The following is a 23,755-nucleotide window of genomic DNA, read 5'->3' on the forward strand; positions in this document are numbered from 1 at the left end:
ACATCATCAAGTCTAAGATTTAAGTCCACCTAGTAACAATGTACATTGCACAGAAAGTGAAATCGGTGTGTGCGTGTCAAAATCAAGGATATTGTTAATAATATGTGGTCAGAAATTCACCTGTTCATGTATGTTAATTAAAAGTCTCAACAGCTGGATGTTTATTCTCTTGCTCTGAAAGGCAGATGAAGTCTTTGCTGCCTGTATGTTAAGGGTTAACCATGTGGCCCATTGCCTGAAATCTTTATTAGCTTTATCCTAGGCTTCAGTATTCCCAAACTCTGCATTTTCTCCACATAGTGTACGTATGTATGTGTTTTATATGACACTCTGGATAAAGAGTGATTATTTCTCTAAATAATATGTATTATTATAAAATACTTTCACTCATTAATGTATGTTACATGTCATATAATTGAAACGCACACAGAGTGCAGAGAATTTTTCTGGTTAACTTTAATCTGATTCCATACAGATTTCTGATAAAATATAATCTGGTTTCATACAGATTTGGAGCACATCTCTGAGAGATAACTTACCTGCGTCACTGGAGTTGTTGATAATTGTTATTATCAATTGAAATTGACATTTTATCTATAATCAGTGTTCTGCCAAGGTAATGATTGATAATTTAATGTAACAGATCATGTGTGACATACATGTAAATATACTTTTTCTAAAGCAAAAGTAAGAAAAATATAATATTGTAATCACAGTGTCCTGACATATTTTTGCTGTCTGCTTTATTGAATAAGTATTCTGTCACACTAACGATGAGTGCTATAGTTCAGTTTGTTCGGAAGCTGAATAAGAAGAAAGTGTTCCAGGACTCAACATTGTCTGAAACAAAATTGGCCCGGAAGCTGAATGCCATTGATCTTACTGCGTTGGGTGTGGGCAGTACGTTGGGTGTTGGTCTGTATGTGCTGGCTGGAGCTGTGTCAAAAACAGTAGCAGGTCCAGCTGTGGTTCTTTCATTTCTGTTGGCTGCGATTGCATCAGTGTTTGCAGGTAATATAGGGTATATATGAAGATGGCTGTCTTTTGGGTTGTTGCGCCGTGTTGGGCCCCGATGATGGAGTCAGCAAGGACCTCCGAAACGTTGGTAAAATTCTATCAGACTACATGTTGCAACAACCCAGAAGACAGTCGTCCTTGTTACAGAGAGAACTGATCAAGCAAATAGATTGAGGTTTTGTTTTGTTTTGTTTGATATCTGGAGATATATCACACCTGTGTTGTGTTAGTTCTACAGTTTTAGGAGTTCACGTGTTTGACATTTCTCCAAAGCTTTATATCTCGACATCTGTGGAGTAAGAAGCAGAACTTGCTGAACCAAGTGCATTGTTGTCTCATAATGTTTTCCAGGCCTGTGCTACGCAGAGTTTGGTGCTCGTGTTCCTCGAGCAGGTTCAGCGTATGTCTACAGTTATGTCTGTGTGGGGGAACTTGTGGCATTTATCATTGGCTGGAATCTTATTCTTGAGTATTCAATTGGTAAGTACTTTTGAACTGCCAACTCACAAGGAAAATTCCTTTCATTGTGGCTTTTTATCTATCAACAGCTTTGAATATACATCGAAGAAGACAAAACGTTTCTGCCATTTTGTTTTTTTCATGTTTTGTAATTGTATACTAAACAGTCAAGTCAGGATCATATCTTGGATATAATTTTAGGGTGGATGGAGCAGGCTAGCAAATCATTGATCCAAAAATTGAATTTTCCTATCAAGGTTAATAATAGTTTATAGTATACTCTCAATTATTCAGCTTAATGAAAGGAATAGAAGACTTGAATAATCAAAGAGAACAAATAGTCCAACATAATTGCATACTGGATCCCCAGGTTAACTCCACCATTTTACTCTCCTTCATTTTGTTTGTTCCTAACAATTATACCATTTCCTTGATTTGCTGTACATACTATGAGTAACAGAGATGCTGAAGGCCTTGTTCACATCTGGCACTTCATTCCTTACTGCCATTTTGAAATCCACTCAAGACATTCATTAAAGTAAGCATTTAAACAAAAATGTAGTGGTAATAAAGTGAGGTTAGGGAAGGAGGAAAAATCCAGGAATAAATAACAACAAATGTACTGTATTTTGTTGACACTGATTTTTCTCCTTTCATGACAAAATATTCTTTTTCAAATGAAAGTACCTATTTTTTGTCATCACAGAAGTTATGAATGGACAGCAGGAAGAGCTTTGAACTTCAAACTTAGATATCCATGTTCAGTCATCTGTTAGTTTAACGCAGGACTTCAGAAGTTGTCGTATCATTAAAACAGTGTGGCAGCTCATGAGAACTTTTTCTAATTTCGTAACTGATTGTTCCATAGGTGCAGCAAGTGTGGCTCGTGGTCTGAGTTCATACATCGATGGCTTGACTGATGGTGTAATGCGAAACGCTTTTAATGAATCGATGCCAATGGATATTGAAGTTCTTTCAATGAGGCTTGCAGAATACCCAGACTTCTTTGCTTGTGGCATGACATTGCTCTTTGTTTGTAAGTGGAATACGTTTTGAAGCTTGAAAATATATATGAGAATTAGAGGAACTTTGCTGTTAATATGATACAACCTGACTTTTAATTTTAATACATTTATTTAAAAGAAGAAAATGGCATAATGATTTTCTGAAAATGATTTAATTTAACCTATAACTAACTTCCTGGTACATTGTCTTCCTTGAAAACTCACCGACAATTAGATTATGTTTTGCATAAATTGAATCTAAATCAGAGGAAGCTGGATGGGTCTGTTTTCAAGTAATAACAGGCTGAAGGAAATTACAAGAATCATTTTATAGTTACATCATTGTTAAATATCGGTCACCTATTAACAGAGACAAAACATATATTGTACATACAGCAAACACACAAAAATATCAATATTAATAAATAATTTAAATAGAATATCCTAAACTGTGTATGTAAGTTTCAAGGTGTTAAGACTGCATTGATCTGTATCTGGAGTGGAACATTCTCAAATTTATCATACCAGTTGTAAGTAGTAAACAAAAATGGTAAATATATGTACTAGGAATCTCAATGTCTATCAAAATCTGGATAATATTTAATTTTTTGTGTACTACTTATGAGAAATTAAAAGTTAATAAATTGCTTTATTATTATTAATAAAGAATTTTAAGTGTAATCTACTGTCGTCAAAACCCTTTAGAATTGAATTATTAATAATATCTGACTATTGTCATAGGCTGCTTCTGGCCTGTAGGCCTAGATTAATCCTTTATTAATCAAATCTGACTTTGTAGCCTCTTTCTTATGTGAAAAACTCTGTGCTTGAAAGCTTCACTTTAAGAGTTAAATGACATTTTTTCTAATTTCAGGTGCACTTGCCTTTGGTGCCAAGGAATCTTCAGCAGTAAACAACCTATTCACATTCTTAAATATAGGTGTGGTATTATATGTGATTATCACAGGAGCATTCAAATGTGAGTGAGTATTACCCCTTTCCTAGTAAGATCCCACATTTGATTTGCTTATTTGTTACTGAAAAAGATGATGATGACTTACATATCTGTGAAGTCTCATCTTGGTCATGAACCACTAGAACTCTGCTTTTGTTTTATCTCAAACAGCCCGAAGCAAGGCAAGTGAATTCAGGTATTTCACTGTTTGACTGTAAAGCTCAGTACATCTAATTTATCGGCCTGTAGTTAGTGCAATGAATACTTTGAACGAGATGAATATTGTTCGTGAAATGTGCTGTTACTAAGCTTCATAAGTTAAAGTGGACTTAAATACGTGTATAAATGTCAAAACTACTTGAGGGTTCTTGTTAGTTTACAATTAAAATGAATGCAGTGAGAGTACAATTCTTAGTTTTCATATATATCTCCTTTGCACAATTTTTTTTTCTGTATAAAATAAAGCAAAAAGTCATCCATCACAAAACTTCTGTTGCTCAGTAAATTAACTGCCTCGCCTTCCTTCCGGTAGCTCTTCATAGCCATAAATTTTACTAACTTCTCTTGAACGTGCCCCTCATTTGTCAAAATATTCTGATGGTTTTAGAATGTCAAATGAAAGTACAGTTTTTAAATAATGTATTAATAGAATAAAAATTTACTTGGATATTATCCATCGTCTAGTAAATATAAAACGTTTCAGAGATGGGACTCTATCTCCGTCTTCAGGTTCCTACACAGTTGGGCCCACTAGATAGAGCTAATCCCTATCTTCGTTTTACGTTTTATAATTTACTAGACGATGGATAATATCCAAGTAAATTTTTATTCAATTGACTCTTCACCATCGTCAAGAAGTTTTAGATTTGATAATGTATTAATAGCTTTTTTCTGTAATGTTAAGAGCATGATATATCTATGACGTCTCTGATATGTACCAGTTTATGACACATTTTGAAATTTTAGCAAGTGGAGACAACTGGACTATCCCTAAAGAGGATCTTCCCCCTGGTGACTGGGGCGAAGGTGGGTTCTTTCCCTATGGAGTCACTGGAATGATCAGTGGTGCTGCCACGTGCTTTTATGGGTTTGTTGGATTTGACTGCGTTGCAACAACGGGTGAGTTAACATCACAACAAGAAAGATATTACATTCTATACAACTTTTATTATAATTTTACGCTTGTGCTGCTTTCATTTTGTCAAGATATGTTAGATTTGATATTATTACAGAATTTAAATACAAGTCAAGAAAGCGTTTGGAAGTGTGGAAGTAAAGCATCACCCAATCTTAACCGCGCAGCTAAATGCGGCTGAATCATCGGTTTTCTCTCTCAGCCTCAATGATGTGACTATTCTGTTCACAGCAAAGATTTAGAATGTTTGAAATAGTTACTGCTTCTAGTATCAAGGCAGTGGTCACCTAGAACAGTGGTATTCAGCCTGGGGTACGTGAAATTTAAAAGGATATGTTATTTTATGATATGCACTGAATAATCAGTAATGCAATTTATTTAATTTGTTTTAGATGTAGATTATATACTACATATAACTTCAATTAACATAGCAGGTGTTTGAGAATCGGGTGTTGAGGAGGATATTTGGGCCTAGGAGAGAAGTAGATGGGGCATGGAGAAAACTGCATAATGACGAGCTTAAAAATCTGTTCTCCTCCCCCAGTATTGTCAGGGTGATTAAGTCGAGAAGAATGAGATGGGCGGGGCATGTAGCGCGCATGGATGGGGCAAGAGGTGTGCACCTGAGGGGAAGAGACCGCTGGGGAGACCTAGACGTAGATGGGAGGATAATCTCAGGCGGGATCTATGGGAGATAGGAGTTGAAGGAGACTGGATTTTGTTGGCCCAGGACAGGGTCCGGTGGAGGGCTTTGGTTAATTCGGTGATGAACCTTCGGGTTCACTAAGCCATCTGGTTGGTTGGGTCCACTATTTGGGAAGCCTGCGGGGAAGATGCCTGTGGGGAGACCTAGACGTAGATGGGAGGATAATCTCAGGCGGGATCTATGGGAGATAGGAGTCGAAGGAGACTGGATTTTGTTGGCCCAGGACAGGGTCCGGTAGAGGGCTTTGGTTAATTCGGTGATGAACCTTCGGGTTCGGTAAGCCATCTGGTTGGTTGGGTCCACTGTTTGGGAAGCCTGAGGGGAAGAGACCGCTGGGGAGACCTAGACGTAGATGGGAGGATAATGTCAGGCGGGATCAATGGGAGATAGGAGTTGAAGGAGACTGGATTTTGTTGGCCCAGGACAGGGTCCGGTAGAGGGCTTTGGTTAATTCGGTGATGAACCTTCAGGTTTGGTAAGCCGTCTACTTAGTTAGTTAGTCATAACTTCAATTATACACCAACGACTTTGGGGGTACAAAGTTGAAGAGAAACTATATCTGTGGGTACGTGAACAAAAAAGGTTGAATGCCACTGATCTACAACAAGTTGCTGTCTTAAAATATTTTGATAATACCATGTATCTGAATTCATAGGAAATATTATTGAAATGTATATTTGCATTACATCGTATATATTTTTGTGTAAAAATTGAATTATGTTGAAAATGAGGTTTTTTTCTTGTAACACAGTTTATGGTATTAGAATAGTCTTATAGCCTTAAGAAAGAATGCAGTTACTTAGTTTACCCAAGAAGGCGTACACACATCAAAAATATAACATGAAAAATGCAGATAATATATATGTTATTATTATGGAGGTATTGATACATAAATTATATATTATCATCAGGTGAAGAAGCAAAGAATCCTCAAAAGGCAATTCCTATAGCAATTGTGGCTTCACTGACAATAATATTTTTTGCCTACTTTGGAGTCTCATCTGTACTCACCCTCATGGTCCCATATTACCTCCAGGTAAGATATGGATTGTAACATAATTCATGAAACTGTTGAGTAGAACATGGGGGTTGGTGGTGTTTCAGAAATTTGCCAGGAAATGGGATCACAAAAGAATGTTTTGTTATTTAATTTTTAATGTTTGACCACATTTAATTGGGTGCATTACATATATTTTAGATAAATACTGATAATACTTGTTCTGTTTTTGGCCTTTTCTGTCTCCTAATGAAGGGTCTTACAGAGCACCAACGTCTGTGCACCTCTTACGTCCCTACTTTTCACTAGTAACTTCTGAACAAGTGGAGAAACTTTTAGGAAATTAGATATGAGGGTTACTGCGTATAAATTTTATTAACCTTTATTGTCTTTGCACTGTGTCTTACGTGCATTCAAGCTTCATGCAATTCACAACGGCATAATGCTATGCTGTTGACCATGGAATAAAAGTCTGGCCAGTGCTCGTGTATTAATAGATGTTGAAATTTCCTTTTCCTGTATTGTTCATATGAAAAGTACAAAAGTGGCAGATACTGTATAATTTTTTGAGGGCCAGTAAATGTAACATATTTTTAATGTTTTATGACATTAGACCTTTGTATTATTTTCATTATAAACATGAATGGCAATATGAAGCTTAAGCATTATATATTTGAAGATTTCTGTCTTCTGGGTTGTTCCGCTGTGTAGTCTGGTCGATGTCAACCAACGTTTCGGAGGTCATACTGCCTCCGTCATCAGGGCGATTCAACGTTTGTTAACATCAACCAGACTACACAGCGCAACAACCCAGAAGACAGAAATCTTCATACTCACCGCTGTGAAAACCTCAAATCTTACATTATATATTTGTTTTGTGATTCATAATAATAACTCTGAAACTGATGTCTCTGAGAATAAAATTATGAATATGTCTGCAAATTTTTCTTGAAATATTCTTTTAATTGTTGACATATATTAATATGTAATAGACCAACCTCCTTACTAGCATAATTATTTTTTGAATTATATTTTCTAGGATGAAGATAGTCCAATACCTGAAGCTTTCAGTTATGCAGGCTGGCCAGTTGCCAAGTGGATTGTTAGTATTGGAGCTATTTTTGGCCTCCTCACCAGGTAGGATCACAGTGTAAAGGCACGTATGGGAAGTTCAGAAGCTCTCCTTCCTTTAAAACATTACTTATGGCAAGAAGGGTAGGTTGCGGGGGGCAGTGAGCACACAAAAAGAACAATAAGAAATATTGGACTGAGATACAAAGATGCAAGATGCATGAATTTTGTCATCATTATGAGTTCCTCGCACTCAGTATGTTATAAGAAACCTTCAATAAAAGTTATAAACAGATCTGATTTTAGTTATTTTTTCTCTTTCTCAAAATATCACAGAGAACATCTACATTGATTATAATTTTATCTTTTCACTTAGTATTTCTGCTTTGGATTTTGTGTTATAGTGTTTGTTAGAATCAGGGCTGCCAATTGTGAAGAAGGGGGATGAACATTAACATTCTTCCTGCTAAAGATAAAGATCAGTAGCCTGTTTCTCAGTGTTTTTCTCATTAGTCTTAAGTTTAAATATGCAGTTTTTGCTTTGAATGAATTTACAAACGTCAATATTTGAGGCAATTTCATTTCTTTGCTGTTGACTGTTACATACGATGTTGAGTGGGGCTTTCATCACCACGGCACATTTTTAGGTCATAGGATGATTAAGTCGAAAGAATGAGATGGGTGGGGCATGTAGCGCACATGGATGTGACAAGAGATGTGCACTGGGTATTGGTCGGGAAGCCTGAGGGTAAGAGGCCCCTGGAGAGACCTAGACGTAGATGGGAGGATAATCTGAGGTGGGATCTATGGGAGATAGAAGTTGAAGGAGACTGGATTTTGGTGGCCCAGGACAGGGTCCGGTGGAGGGCTTTGGTTAATTCGGTGATGAACCTTCGGGTTCCGTAAGCCATCTGGTTGGTTGGGTCCACTATTTGGGAAGCCTGAGGGGAAGAGACCTCTGGGGAGACCTAGACGGAGATGGGAGGATAATCTCAGGCGGGATCTATGGGAGATAGGAGTTGAAGGAGACTGGATTTTGTTGGCCCAGGACAGGGTCCGGTGGAGGGCTTTGGTTAATTCGGTGATGAACCTTTGGGTTTGGTAAGCAATCTAGTTAGTTAGGAAGAGGAGGAGGTCTTCACTTGTGGAGGGTAGCTGTGAATGTATTGAATAAGCAGCTGGAGGTAGCCAGCAGGGGGTGGTCCCCAAGCTTGGGAGTTTTATACACCATCTGCTTTCTTTTTCCCCTCCACAGCCTGTTTGGTGCATTGTTCCCACTTCCGCGTATCATTTATGCCATGTCTTCAGATGGTGTTATATTTCGTTTCTTGGGGAAAGTTAATGCACGCTTCCAGACTCCAGTTGTTGGGACTTTAATAGCTGGTATACTCACAGGTTAGTATGGCACTATGAGAAATTTAACAATGAAACATCTGAAGCTGCGAAACTCTGTGTTCTAAACAAATTAAAAGTTGTTAACATAAGAACAGTATTTCTTACTAAACAAAGTAGTATGCAGTATATTATTCTGATTTAAAGACAGTCTAATGAAAATGCATTTTAAAGAACATGGATTTCATTAACAAAACTGTATTTGTGATTCTAAATGTATATATGGATTCTCTGCAAACAGTATTTGGTGCGTAAAGTAATGAAAATTAATTTAAATAATCAGTGTATTTAAACATCGTATCACATACCGAACCTAACCCTGTGAATTTTTTATCTTTATAAACAAATTCTTGCTAACTTGAACCTTGTCCATATGAATGTTCAGATTCTCAATATATTTATCTCATTTACAGGTCAAATAAGCAATTGCCATCTTGTTTTTCACAGTGCATTACTTGAAAGGCGGCATTAATGCTTTCATACGATAATGCCCAACATTACACTTTTTACCTCGATTAATTATTTTTATATGGTTATAATTTTTTAAGTTTTTACGCATTTTTCATATAGCCAAAACAACTATAATAATAGATATATGAATTGAAAGGATCTTGTGATTTTCAGAGGATGGGCACAGGACAGCTTTGTGACTGAGGAGTCGATAAACTTACAGTAATTGGAAGACTAGTTTTGATACCAACTGTTTCCTCTTATAAAACTTATTTTTTTATAAATTATATTATGATAGTATCAGAGTTTAAACATATTTTTGAATCATCAGGCTGGCAAATAATAGGTGTCATCGTGCTTTTCTTCATTTGCAGCTTTCATGACTCTCATATTTGATCTGAAGGAATTGGTTGACATGATGTCTATTGGAACACTGATGGCGTACAGCATAGTAGCTGCATGCGTTCTGCTTCTAAGGTAAAGAAAATATCCGATCTTCCAATGAAAATTATATTATCCTGTACACTGTGATGGAATGCTGCCTGTTTAGACAACATTTGAGTCCAAATCTTCTAAAATTTTATTGTAGCTCAGTCCCTGAATGCAAACTCAAGGATCGATTCACCCTCAGCGAGTTTAATTGAAACATCAGCTCCAGTCGTTCGTTTGTTCGTATGAGACCTAACCTGAGCCACTACAGCCAAATTCACAGCACTGAAACCTGTCTTTGTGGAACAAATGTTCATTTTAGGGACATACTTGTACATTGTGTTGGTGTGGGCGAATCACATGAGTACGGTTGATTATTTCCTGGGTCAATGCCTGGCATTCGCATGCATAGTTCACACACATGGCATCAACTTTCTCTGCACCCCACTGTCTTGTGCTTTTATATAAGCTAGAGATGGACTTTCCAATTATTTGTGGAATAATCTACGTTATTTGAGGTGTTTCCGGCAAGGCATGGAAATATTGCCCTGTTTCTCGTTGTTTGTAAATTAGGTGATTTGCTTCCAGGGGGCTGGCTACATGATCTGAGTGCATAAATCTGTGACACTATGAAGATTAGTTATCATCAGCACATGTTTTGTGTCTGTTTATTAGAATATGTAGCATGCCAAACTGAGAATTGATATTTTCAACTTCTGTGGGTTAAGAATGTCTGATATGGAAATAAAAATGTCATCTTAAATATTGCTCTGCTATGTTAGTGAATGAAATGAAATCCGTGGCATAACAGCTCCAGAGAGCCAAAGCCGACTAGCTTGACTGCTGGCCTCACGTTCACATGCCTAAGCAGAGGTGAACGATCATCCAACCAGATATAGGGTGACGTGTGGTCAGCACGACGAACCCCCAGCCATTGCTAGCTTTCCTGACCGGATTACGCTACTCATTGTAGCTCCCCAATTTCCTCACGATGCTGGGTTGGCACCGGTCGAAAGCTCATGAGAAAATTTCTTCTCCCCCGAGACTCGAACCACCGCTCATTCCATATCGCCGGTCCGAAGCATGATGCCTCAGACCGCGTGGCTACAGCGCGGGACTATGTTAATGAATAAGGAACAAAATTATATATTAAAATGTAGAATAAAATGAAATAAATTTCAGCATTGGTATAAGCCGCTAAATGTAATATTTAAATATATATAATTATTTCAAGGTATGAAAAGAGTGATGAAGATGAAGACATTGACTACAGTACTGAAGCCAGTTTTTGTGGAAATGTCAAGGAGGTTCTAATACAGATATTTAACATCAAGGGAGTGAAGTCTCCCACTGCTCTTTCTAGTGGAATTGTTGCCTGGGAAGTGTTGATATTCTGTGAGTATAGAAAACGGGTGATTTTGTGTACTGGTACACAGTGGATAAATGAAATCTTGAAATCAGGTGTTTGTAGTGAGGGTGTCATCTTAAGTTATAAATACAAAATGAAATGTGTTGTTCATCTCATAACCTCAGCCTGCCGTGCAGAATCATGCATTTCATAATAATGGTTTAACTTATCTGGTTTTCCTATTTGTTAGTTTTGGGGACTTTGGCTCTCACTGCCTGTGTTGCGCATGCTGCAGAGCCCTTGAGTAATTATGATCCATTAGCGGTCTTTGGGGTCACCTTCTTCACAGTTTGTCTGCTGGCCATCATGGTCTCCATTGCGATGCAGTCTCCATCAAAAAAGGAACTTTCCTTCAAGGTAATGCACAGCAATATTTACAAAATTTATGACTGTATGTACTGTAATCAGTATTACAATACACGGTGTTTCTACTTGCGTTCTTTGCTCCCATGCATTCTGAATGCTGACGTACATAAACGTATCATATCATATGTACTTTGCAAGCATTATGATAAGTATCATCCACATTTGTGTAGCAATTGGTAACAGAAAATGTAAAAACATTCATGCAACTTTCCACAATAAGATGTATCCATGCACTCTTACATACTCATCTTTTTCACAAATGAAAACGGAGCAAATTGCGTTCCATTCTAAGTACTTTCCACCATTATCACTACTGTTATCTCTGAAATGCACAAACATTTTCATTTGTTTATAGTTATAAATAGAGGGCCTTAACTGTATACATATAATACACAGAATGCACCAAAAAGATGTATACGGATTATAATATGGAATATTAACCTTGTTATCGATCTCCATGTGTTGTGTTTATGAGGGAACTTGGTGTTGTCTACACTTAACAGATGACAATGCAATATCTTAACTTGTGTTGGGAAAGGCCGTGGTCTAGGCAACACGGAGTTTTCCTCCGTGGCATCCCAACAATTACTCCATTCACACACAGAAGAAGGCAATGGCAAACCACTTCTGGATCATCTGCCAAGAACGTATATGAACAGGTCCCAGTCCGAGAAAAGGATGGAAGGATCCTGTTCATATGCACCTGTCGTCAGACAGAACACTAAATAAATGAATGATGGCCACGGTGGTCTAGCGGTTAGAACGCTGGCCTTGTAATCCTGGGGTCTCGGGTTTGATTCCCGACGGTGCCCGAATTTATAACTTGTGTTGGGCAAGGCCGTGGTTTAGGCAACACGGAGTTTTCCTCCGGGGGCTTCCCCGGTTTCTCCGTGGCATCCCAACAATTACTCCATTCACACACAGAAGAAGGCAATGGCAAACCACTTCTGGATCATCTGCCAAGAACGTATATGAACAGGTCCCAGTCCGAGAAAAGGATGGAAGGATCCCGTTCATACGGACCTGTCGTCAGACAGAACACTAAATAAATAATAACAATCACTATCTACAACTTTATAACATGGCCATTTTGTATGCCTATGAGATATTCGTACAGAAACGAACTGTGTTGGTATATGTAAAACAGCAATCAGTTCTTGTATTTGTGAGTTAGGGAGGTTTACCAACTTAAAAATAAACTTTATCTCAATTTATTCTTTCACAGGTGCCACTTGTCCCTGTGCTTCCAGGGATTAGCGTTGTAATTAATATTTATCTTATGATGATGCTGAGTGTTGAAACGTGGATTAGGTTTGGTGTATGGATGGCTATTGGTGAGTCCATTTTGTTCAGCTATAAAATAAGTTTTCTTTCTTTCGACACACTGAAACAAATTAATTATCACCCACTTTTCTATTGTAAAAAATGTGCTTCGTTGTTTCATTGTTTCTATATTGTACAGTCTTAATTTAATTTACGTATTCTGAGGAAGGATTCTCAAAACAAAGGGAAATGCATTATGAATGAATTAACCCACTAAAGCGTAGTTTAAATTTTGAAATGAAATTTGTTGGTGATGTTATGACAAACCTCCTAAATATCACTGATGCATTTAAATACAGATATATCATCATTATGTTTGCTCTGTGTTGAGTAACAATCTGGCTTGTTCTATTAAAGTATAGAAAATAGGTGGTTTTGGTGTCATGTTTGTGTAAATATAGTTTAGTTATCTCTCTCTTATGCGCGCGCGCACACATACATTAAGGCAGACATTTTCCAATACATTTCCATTAAGCAGACTTTGAAAAGTACATACATATGATATGCAAATAGTTGGTGTTGAGCCCTCACTCTTAATTATAATGAGATATATAATTTTAAAAATTAATTTTCGATAAACTAATTGCCTTGCAAAATATATATTAGTATCAGTTACACAATAAACCTACAAATTTTATATTATTAGGAGGCAAGCAATTTTATTTAAGAAGACACTGCACGAGGCGTATCTGGGGAGACAGAAATACTTTCTCGGCTGTGGTATTCCTGAACTGAGACTGCCTAGATTTCGAAACCAACCTACTAAAATGTTTTATATGTGCTTATGTTGAAGTAATATCTTACCTGGGCTTGATAATATCAAACTATGAATACATGCAGCTGTTGCATCAGTTAAACAAGAAACCCCGCGTAACAGGCTGTGGAAATAAAATTCAGTTGAGTTTACGGTGAACTTTTGTGAAGTTAAAATCTCTTGAAGGACCATTAAATTATTCAAGATAAACCTTTGAGAATGTATAATTCAGTTTTAATAATCCATTTGTCAATACTGAACATCATAATAAAGTGGTTACCACTCCGGCTTTGCAACGGAAAGATTCCGGTTTAAAATCTGATTATCATTCGCTCATCATCCTGTCATTTACATAATCTGAGCAGTAGAAACCACAAACTAAGAATAAATAATGAAGAAATACATTTATTAATGTATGAGCCTGGATAGCTCAGTCAGTAGCTACGGGCTGGACGACCGGGGTTCGATCCCCGACGGGGGGCAGAGGATTTTTCCTCTAGCCTCTGCGTCCAGACCGGTTCTGGGGCCCAACCAGCCTCCTCTACAATGGGGCGTGATGCTGACCACTCACCCCCATCTGGTGCCGAGGTAAAGAGAGGAGCTATACCTCCACTCACCCCAAGCGCCTACATGGCTAATAGTGGGACAAACTTTACTTTCACATTTATTAATGTTATAGGATTTATAATTTCTTTCTTGGGTTCACATTTTTGAGTAATTATATTTGGTACAAGAACAATCAAATTAACCTAATCTACAAATTTGGTAGTGATGATGGCACTAATGGCTGTGATACTGTGTGGTCTCGTATGTCATTACCAGTGCTTCGAAGAATGTGCTGTCACGGTTGTGAAGATGGCAGTGTTTGTAATCGTCTACAGGGCCGCGTGGTATCACAATGCAGAGGACCGGCAGTGACATCTACACTGCTGTGTAAACCTCAAATCTTGATGATGAATTACTGTTACTGTTTCAGGTTTTATAATTTACTTCGGTTACGGAATTTGGCAAGAATGGCGACTCTTGAGAAATAATGGTGAGGTAAATGAGGGCTTCACTGAAGAAAAAGTGGAACATAAATGAAATTATATTACATAATATTTATCTGGTTTTTAGCAATTTAGTCTAAAACATTTTTATATCCTTATCACTCGATTCATGCCTATGCCATGTACGTCTCTGATCTGTCCTCTTAGTCATTTGTTCGGACGTTTCGGCCTCTTGTTTTTATCCCTTGCACCATTACAGACTCCATCTCTGTTTTAGAACATAATAAAATCAAAGTTACCATATAATGATTAGCGTTACTACTTTGTGCTAGATTTAAATCTTGGTTTCAGACCAGCTGTCTCGATCGAGATTTACAGATGTTTCCACAGCTTCTGCACGAAGTGGATAGTGACTTTTAAAACAAACTCTCTTCCACTCCTCAATTACAATCTTTCTATCATTTATCATTCACCGCTGTTCAAATTATAAGTCGACCAGGTATTAAACGGATGAAAACAAGACTTGAAAGCCGTACTCTTCGGCGTACACCAAAATTTCAGAGTTGTTTATCACACCACGTGACAGGTGATGAAGTCAGTAGGGCACTCAAGGGAGTTGCAAATACAGCGATGTTGTCGCGGCCAACGGTGGTAATTTGCGACGGTATGTTACAAGGTCATCGTAGCAGTGTTCTCCGAAGTCATCGTTGTGACAGACAGAGAGACATGGCTGGGCTGCCCATAAAATATTCTTCACTCTACCTAAAGAGTAAAGAGCTCCTAACAGCTTTTTACTAGCAATAGTTAAACAATCTGCAACATAGGGACTTAATTAGCGTTATCGCTCTGAAATACACTTTCTGTAAATAGATTTGTACTTATTTATTGCTGTGATTGTGTATAAAGAGCACTTTGGTGGGATACAAGTAGAAAAATGATGTGGGATGTTGGTGATAATGTAAAGAAGTTGGGTTTTTTTGGCATAAACTGACTTCGTTGATTAACTTCGTCAACAGTAGAATTCACGACACCATGCTGTGAGGTGCTACCATCGACTACCTCTGTGAACAATAGCTTTTATCTAAAATCAGTTATCTTCAGGGCCAATGAAGGATGAAAAACAATAAAGAAATTTTATATACTTGAAAGCGGAGCTCGTGTTCCGCTTTTATAATATATTATGCGAGAGCTGCAGTTCTTCCATATAGTGACTGTGAAATGTATTTCTTACTCTTGTAAATCCTCTCATTTTGTTACTTTCCAAATGAGCTAACTTGCTGAGTGATTGGCATCATTTCATTTAAGATAGGCGCGAGTTAACGGTGACTCGATATTTGCTCAGTGAGTCGCATACGTGGTGTCGAGATGATAATCGAGCTCTTTCATGCTCACTCTGTCTATTAAAATGTAATGAAGAAGGGGCAGTAGTGTTACAATACAGTAAATTTTAATGACGTGACCAAGGGGTAAGTTTCTTTACCAGCGTGTGCGTTGGAGAAATTCATATCCGGAAAAGTTATTTTCTGTCCTAGCGTTAAGTTTAGGTTTCAAATTGTTTAAAAATTATTTTTAATGTTATGAATCAATCAGCCAAGACCAAGGCTGATTCTTCATTTTGAAATAAAGTCATGAATCTATGTTATTCAAATAAATCATTGTTCCTGCCACAACTGGCAAATTACGTACTGACCGTCACTCAAGCAATGTTTTCTAACCCAGTACTTATTATACAAATGTAAGTTGAAACCTAACATTCTCCCATTGATGTGCCGTGCCTGACCCAGAACTTCGGCGTGTCATAAGAGGTGTGGTTGTAGGTACTCGCCAAACCCTTATCTCAGGCGATATTTCAGTTTTACGGGGCGCTTGGATAGGTGATCAACCGAACACAACTGTTGAGGAATCAAGTCTAATTTTAATGTTCAAATGTTATGAGCCATTACATGTGACTGCGTTTCTCTCATTACTAGAACGCACAGCTAAAATGCGATGGAAGGCAAAAAGACGTTGGCGATTACAGATGTTTGGATATTATTTATGTTTTGTTGTCGTGCCTTTAAACAGAAAAGAAAATCTTTCTTATTACATATTTTACAAATAATTTGAAGTAAGAAGTTTAAAATTTTTTTGCATTGTTTAATGTACAGTTCACAAACCAAAATAAATAATCCTATAAAGAAATAAAAATCAGCCAATCAGTGAATTTACTTTCAGTATTTTAACAATTCTCAGTTTATTTGAAACGTTCTCTTCTGTGACAACTGTTTGATAGATAAAATATGTTCTGACGTGCCGAAAACAAATTCAGGACGCACCTTACATTGCTTTTATGTCAGAGTACATTCATTCAGGAAAAATTTGTTGGTTCAGCTGACGAAAGATCTGATGGTCTTTTCCATCATGTAAAGAACGTAGTTTCAAATCTAAGTTTGTGGCTTGAATGTGTGAAGTGGCATCAGTTTTGAGCGGATACTTTAATGGTCTTCAGCGTAGAGTATGGGAAATATATCTACGCACTGTTCATGTGCACTTCTATGCACGTCTTGAACTTTATTCTTTGTCATAACCTTAAAAGTATTAAGAAATGCAGCTAATTTTTTTATTCCTTAAATGACAGTGCTGCCTTACATCACATTCAACGAAGGGAAATTTTGCTTAAATGAATATCTGAAGAGGGAAGTCTCTAGCTGCTAGTTGGTTTCTCAGTCCCCATTTGTTCAACGTAACTGAAGAACACAGAATCTTGATCCTGCAGTAACAGGAAGGGTGAAATGCAAATAACAGAATGGCAGTGATTTCGGAAGAAATTTCAAACAGTTTTTTGTACTAAATTTATTTTCTGATGTGTTCCCACATTTTTGACATTTTGTTTCGTACATCGCAAACAAGAGATCTTGATGTAAGGTTTGTACCACTGAAATAAAATAATTTCAGTCATCTACAGAATGAAGCAAAGCAAGGTTTCCACTTCTCTGGATGTCATCAGATGAGATTCAACGCAAAAAATGAAAGGGCAAAATCTGACGGTAAATTCTGTAGAGGAAAACAACAGAATACTTTTCTATGAAAGTGATGACCCAAGTTTATGTTGGTACTTTCCACTTGCATTGCTGAAAAACAAACTAATCGTCCTTAATGGCTCAGAAGGCTTTAAATGAAACTACCCTTACAAAATTCTGCAATGGTTTCATAGCAACAGAATGGCCACAATTTTTTAAGAAACTTGTGAAGTAGCTAATTTAGTATCCTTCAGTTGAACAAAGCATCTCAGTCCCTGCAAGAATCAAGGTCAGGAAAGGTAAAGTCATCGCTATTTGATACGAATAAAGAAAGCCTTAGTTACAGACTTGAAGAAGCCTAATTCTTATCTGCAGGTTATTGAAAACTAATTGCAATGGATAAGTGTCAGCCCCTTCGTGGAATTAACAGAATTTCTATGTAATTCAAGGCATTGGGCGATGTGACAAATATGCGACAGTCCCTTTCGCCTTACAAGCGTTACTACGTGAACGATCTGGAGCTTTAAAAGCATCTAAGTATAATAAATTCTTCTCAGGCTACCAGCCGTGTCATGTGGTTGAAAAGCTAGAAAACCAACGTTTCGCGAACCATTTTCATCCACCTGAAACGGCTGGTAGCCCGAGAATAATTTATTATAACGTTACTACGTTTCAGATTTACAATTCTGCACGAAATTCCATATCGATATATCGGTTAAAAATCGATTTATATTTCAGCGTATGCCAACTTAATGAAATCGACGTTTAATTAATTGCATCATACTCATACGGTTTGGCTGAGGTCTACGTGAAAATTTGGAAATGAAACATTTCTTAAGATCTCTGAACTGAAGTAAGAATAGTTTATAATAATATATAGTTATCGACTGAAATCTATTGCTTCACAACTGAATGAACATTCATATTGTTGATTGCTGGTGTGGAAATCGAATAACTGTAGCTATTGTACCGCTGAATCAAGGCCACTCTCCGTTGTTACCTGGTGTTTCAGTTCAAGGTCCAGATGTAGCGTGAAACGTCATGAAACGCTATCTCCCTGCAGATATGGTTTCTTTATCGAGGTGATCACATTTGATTCTCGCACCTGAATCTGCACAGAGTCGCTATGCATAAACAACAGTCTCCATTTTAATACTGACAGGTGAGTTTATTTCAATTTTTAATAATTATTGGCGCATTAGAATATAGAATCTGTCTACTCGAGCGTCCTGTGTCCACCTTTTCTAGCATCCGCCAAAACGAAATTATATAGGCCCAAAACACCGAAGTTTCTGATTGGCAATTCCAACCACGAATATTATTTCTGTCTCTCTTAAGCGTATAACCAATTCTGTGGACAGGTTAGGTTATATTGGTTATTGAAGAGTGATTGGGAGAGTGGTTCAGCACTACCGATTGTCCATTGTCTACATGTATGAAATGTCTTCGAGGATATTAAGATGTATTGATTCAAATTACGTCTTGTTTCGGTAGTATGTATTTTAACCCTTTGAAATGCCCGCGTGGCCATGACTCTTTTTAGCTTCGAGTTTGAACTCTGCGCGAACTCCATATTTGTTCTGGCACACTGCCGTCTGACCAACTTCGTATTTCAATATCTGTAAGTATTTGACGTGTAAGTGGCGTTGATAACCTTATGGACCAATTGCTTTGAGTTATGCCATCATGCGACAAAGTAGGAAGGACTGAATACTCGTGTAGTTGACGGAAGTTACAGTCATAAATTGCAAGGCGACAATTACAGATCGTTGACACAGCTGTGTCGAGGAATGTCCCTTTAGTAACTCAGCTTTAATGAGACGATGTTTTAATCTTTCATGAATAGATTAGTCGGACTGTAAGATTATCCTTGGTGCACAGAATACAGCGCCGATAAATAACACTCGTTCTGCGCAACTCCGTGGAGCATATGAAGGAAGCAGGAACTAGATTATTGATCGTGTTGGACATTCACACTTGACACTAGCCCTGATGCGCACAAGCCTTCACTCACGGCCTGATTGGCTGGAAGACTGCACATCTTGTTTTGCGACTTAGATATGTAGTACAGCCACATTTTTTTTACGCAGGCCGCAGTTTTAGCTGTTCAGGAACCTTGACCAAGTCCACTCTGCCGAAATCAGTTCTAAGGAGCAGTCCAGATAAGCCTGACTAGCTATCGATTTGCTGTGACTTATACATTTCTATCAAAATCTGGTTTGCTACGCCGCGGAGCCAATGTAGTGTGATGTTTGTCCGCTAGATGGCAGTTGTGGGCGACAGAGTTCACTTGTGGATTGTTTTGTGTGGCGAACACAAAAACACCTCTTTCTTATACCCGCATCCCTGTATTGAACGATACAGGGAGTGTAGGTAGGTCAAATGGTGAACAACACGTAAAATTTACAAACGAATACAACAAAGGAAGTCTTAGAACGGTAGTTTCTTCGCCCACCCACGCGTGAGGTCGGTGTACTAATTCTTGAATTAAAATGTATTTTATTATCAGGTCGTAAATTTGCATTGCCTATTGTATATACATTGTGTAATGCAAACAATGCATTTTCAGGACTACGTGTTTGTGCAATAGGAAAATAGGCCTTGCAAGTTGTGTCCGAACTCCACGTTATTTTGGTCGTCATGTAGAGAAGAGAGGTGGCTGCCATTTTATGGCGAGTGTGGCGCTAAATGCGGTAGAAATCCGAAATGCCTGTGAGAGCTGCAGTTTGCTTGACTCTTGTGACCGTGAGTAGAAAGTGGCAGAGGAACCGAATTACGGAGCTGCGCGAAGAGAAAAATATTTCTAAATTCTTATAAGTCGGCAAGGGCAAGGTCAAGGTCGTGTAGAGCAGGGTTTTTCAACCTTTGAAGACCTAGGGCAGCATCCACCCTTTCTTATCGGCTCGCGGGCCGCCGGGTTATCAACGAGAGCAATTTATTGAAACTCCATGTCAGTTTATTAAAACTGCCACTAATTTATGTCACAAGAAGGTTTATATGTCGCCGAATAACTTAATTTGGCATATTTTGCTAGAGATTAATTAACCACCACCACATGAAGACTTATCGAGAATGACTGACTTTGAGTTCGAATCCCGGCTTTGTCACAGCCTTCTTGATCGAAGTAAGTAACAGGGGCTCGTTTGAGGAAAATACCACAAAAGGCCACCGTAACTAGCAACAGATCTTTCTAGAGTTCTCCAGACTCAGAGAGAAACCACTCGCCGTAAATAAATATGTTTGTTGGTTCCGTTCATGGTCTCTGCACAGCTGTTGTGCTGATTACGTCACACTGTAGTACGCTTTCAACGGTGTTTTCATACGTTATCCGGCCGGTCGGCTTACAGACAGACAGACAGACAGACAGGCAGGCGCAGTAGTGAGTTTGGTGTCTGGGTGCAGTGAAGTTAGCAGTGAGTGCTTGCTTGTTTGTACTCATAACCTGAATCGTGTAGCGGACTGAGCTATATTTTAGTGTATATGGAGAAGAATTCTTGATCATTTGTTTCGCATTATTTCCGGTGAGTCTTTTACTTTTCATGGACGTGCTGATAATTTAAAGTCTAAGACCAAACTCAACGAACGACACGTAACAATGAAATTGTCTTGTTTATGTAACGGGGCAGAATTTTGGTTGCTGGTTTTGTGTGCGTTCAGTGATTTAACTTTTGTGCTGTTATCGTAAATACGGTACCTTTGTGTGAGTTTGTCCTTCGTATTGAACAGTGGCGTATGTCGAGTGATACAGTTTGGATACTGGCGTTGAAAGGAAGACTGCCATATGGCCAATTAAACCCGTCCGGTTTTTGTTTTTTCTGAATAAGGCAACTTCTGTAATTTTAGGTTCTGGTATAGACTGCTTTCTAAAATGTTTAGAATTATTTTCGTGTGTTTTTTCGTGGGTAAACCTATTTTTCTCGTGAAACACGCCATATTTTAAAGTAATGTAACAACCACACTTAAGGCACGTGTATGTTTCTCTGTCTGGTGGGCACATTTAACTGGAATACGTAGTTGATATTCTTTTCTGTTATTTGTTTAACGATTTGGTTAGTAGGTCAGAATATATTAGCTTCGAGTGGTAGGATGATCAAGTAACCGTGGGCTACGTTGAGGATCCCGACATTTGCCTGAAGGGACTGAGGAAAATCAGGAGAAACTTCAGTCGGTATAGCTGGTTTTCCGTTCTTCCGAAAGATGACGTTAGCTTCTGTTCCGTGTTTTGTAAATTGATTGCTGTTAGTAGGTGTCCGTAGTGCAGGGAGGTTCGTCGCGAAAATATTGTGCGAGTGAACGTACCCGCCGCGGAGGACCAGGAAGTTGCTGTTCGTTGACGAAGGCCGCTCACTCAGCCTTGCAAACTCAGCTGCTAACCGGAAGTGGCCATTTAAGCTCCTTTGGCGCCACGTAGGCTACAAAACTCTGCAGTTGATAAAGCGCCTTTAAATAATCTGGGAGTCAATCTAAATGTAATGAGGTCATAATGCGAATGGCGAAGTAGAATGTCGTGCAAGAACGTTGTTTGTCTGACCGTTCTATTAGCGGCGATCGTAGATTCATTACCAACTTGCGAATAAGTGAATTTATTTTCGTCGTCCCGCTAAATCTAGTCACTTGAGAATGTTAAATATTTGTTGTGGGCTCCTACATTTCACACTCATTTTTGCACGATTTGCGTATAAAATGAGCTCATAATCGAGGTAATCTGCCTATCTAAGGACATATCTTATCTCCGAAACTACTCAGCGGATTCAGATTAAATTTAGTATTTGGGGTATGAGCACCAAGAGTTGGTAAAATTAAATTTTGGTGAATTATAAACTGTGCTGTGCTAACTCTATTGAGAAGTAAGGAGTCTCTCAGTTAACCAAGAAATTAGCCATATTTTATGGAACCCTATGATTCATTATTCGACTGTTTACGAGATCCCCTATTGATCCTAATTCCACTCATCACATCATAACCTGTTCCTTTAATACTGGCCTCGATCTATTCGGAGGTTGTCCAAACAATCTCTTCCTTTCAGGTTTACCAGTAAAATTTTGCAAGAATTTCTCAGCTCCCATGCGTGCTACATGCCGTGCTCATTCTTTTTAATGTGGCCACACTGATAATATTAGATGAAGAATACAAATTTGGAAGCTTCCTACTTTTAGGTCCACCCTGTTCTCAACAACCACAGTTTGTGTTTCCCCCCATAATATGAGGGATCAGACACAAGACAATTTCAAACTTTAGGCTTAGTTGGTAGTCGGGGAAAACAACAGAATCTGAACTGAATGTTTCTCCAAAAATGTATCTGATTTCGTAATTTGTTTGTTAGTTTAAGTCTTTGTTGGTTCCGTTTTTAGAAAATGGAGTTTACCGCATTTATCGATTGATTTATCAGCTGTGTTCTGCGTATTATCGTTTTGTCCGGCCTTGTGGTGACGCGACGTGGCCGTACAAGCCTACTTCTTTCTGCGTTAACTTTCTAGACCAGGGGTGGGCAACCTGTGGCCTTCTAGGTCCTTAAGTGCGGCCTTTTGACTGAATCCAAATTTTTACAGAACAAATCCTTTTATTTTTATTAATACATACTGCAATCAAATATTCAAACGCTTTCCAACAAAAATCAGACGCAACAAAGTCATTAAAAGATTAGTTAACTTTAAAATTAAGAAATATTTTTCATTTTTTGAAATTATTAAGTACATAGAAGTTAGATTTTTTACGAAATAATGTACGTTTTTAAGTATATATAATTGAAATTTCTTGAATGTGGCCATATTAATACCGGTTTATTGAGGCGAAAATTATAAATCGCCGTGTAGGCATGAGAGGATTTGTACTGAGGCGTTTTGGTTGCAAGAGAAATTTCTGCTGAATGATGCGTTTTACGATAACTTTTTGTGATTTCGCTCCAACTTTTGACACAGATATGAATGGTTACGTAGACTATTTAACAATAGTGTTGACGTAAATTATAAGTATTCTAAGTTTCGGTGAATGTGACAAAATACGAAATTTGCCTGATGTAGAACACAGGTACACTCATCGAATTAGACTAATTAGCATAAACTTTTTCCGAAACAGCAGAAGTTCGACAACTACTGGAATATACCAGTGTATCCCATTCCATTCCAGACACTTCCTAATATTAAAAGGCGATCAAAGAATATTTTCTTATCAGGCCATTACGAGTACAAATTGCATCTTACATGTTCACCTGTACGAATCTTATTACAGGGTTTGCTTGAACCATTCTTAGACTTAATTTCGTAGATATCCCATACCAAATTCGGTGACATTGCACAATACT

General features: G+C 38.0%; 2 protein-coding genes across 9 annotated transcripts in view; both read left to right on the forward strand.

Moving 5' to 3' along the window:
* Positions 1-773: 773 nt before the first annotated feature.
* On the forward strand, positions 774-16,136 carry LOC110840480 (cationic amino acid transporter 2-like). Its single transcript, XM_022085549.2, has 13 exons — positions 774-1,011; positions 1,369-1,497; positions 2,345-2,512; positions 3,355-3,459; positions 4,402-4,554; positions 6,188-6,312; positions 7,313-7,410; positions 8,600-8,739; positions 9,561-9,663; positions 10,850-11,010; positions 11,214-11,380; positions 12,615-12,723; positions 14,443-16,136. The coding sequence occupies exons 1-13, from the start codon at positions 774-776 to the stop codon at positions 14,547-14,549; spliced, it is 1,803 nt and encodes a 600-aa protein (XP_021941241.2). The 3' UTR covers positions 14,550-16,136.
* Positions 16,137-18,467: 2,331 nt separating this feature from the next.
* The window catches only part of LOC110840133 (high affinity cationic amino acid transporter 1-like), a 42,203-nt gene continuing 36,915 nt past the window's right edge, over positions 18,468-23,755 (forward strand). For 2 of the 8 annotated variants that reach the window (XR_015534633.1, XR_015534632.1), the window contains exon 1: positions 20,799-20,975. The gene's annotated coding sequence lies outside the window, so the exon portion shown is untranslated. Of the gene's footprint in view, positions 18,617-20,464; positions 20,579-20,791; positions 20,976-23,755 lie in introns of those variants that run through there. The other 6 variants (XM_087346867.1, XM_087346885.1, XM_087346908.1 and 3 more) reach the window with 6 other exon arrangements.

This window comes from Zootermopsis nevadensis, unplaced genomic scaffold (genome assembly GCF_977971745.1).
Source record: "Zootermopsis nevadensis isolate Lab colony 2312 unplaced genomic scaffold, Znev_1.0 Znev_ptg000001l, whole genome shotgun sequence".
NCBI lineage: Eukaryota > Metazoa > Arthropoda > Insecta > Blattodea > Termopsidae > Zootermopsis > Zootermopsis nevadensis.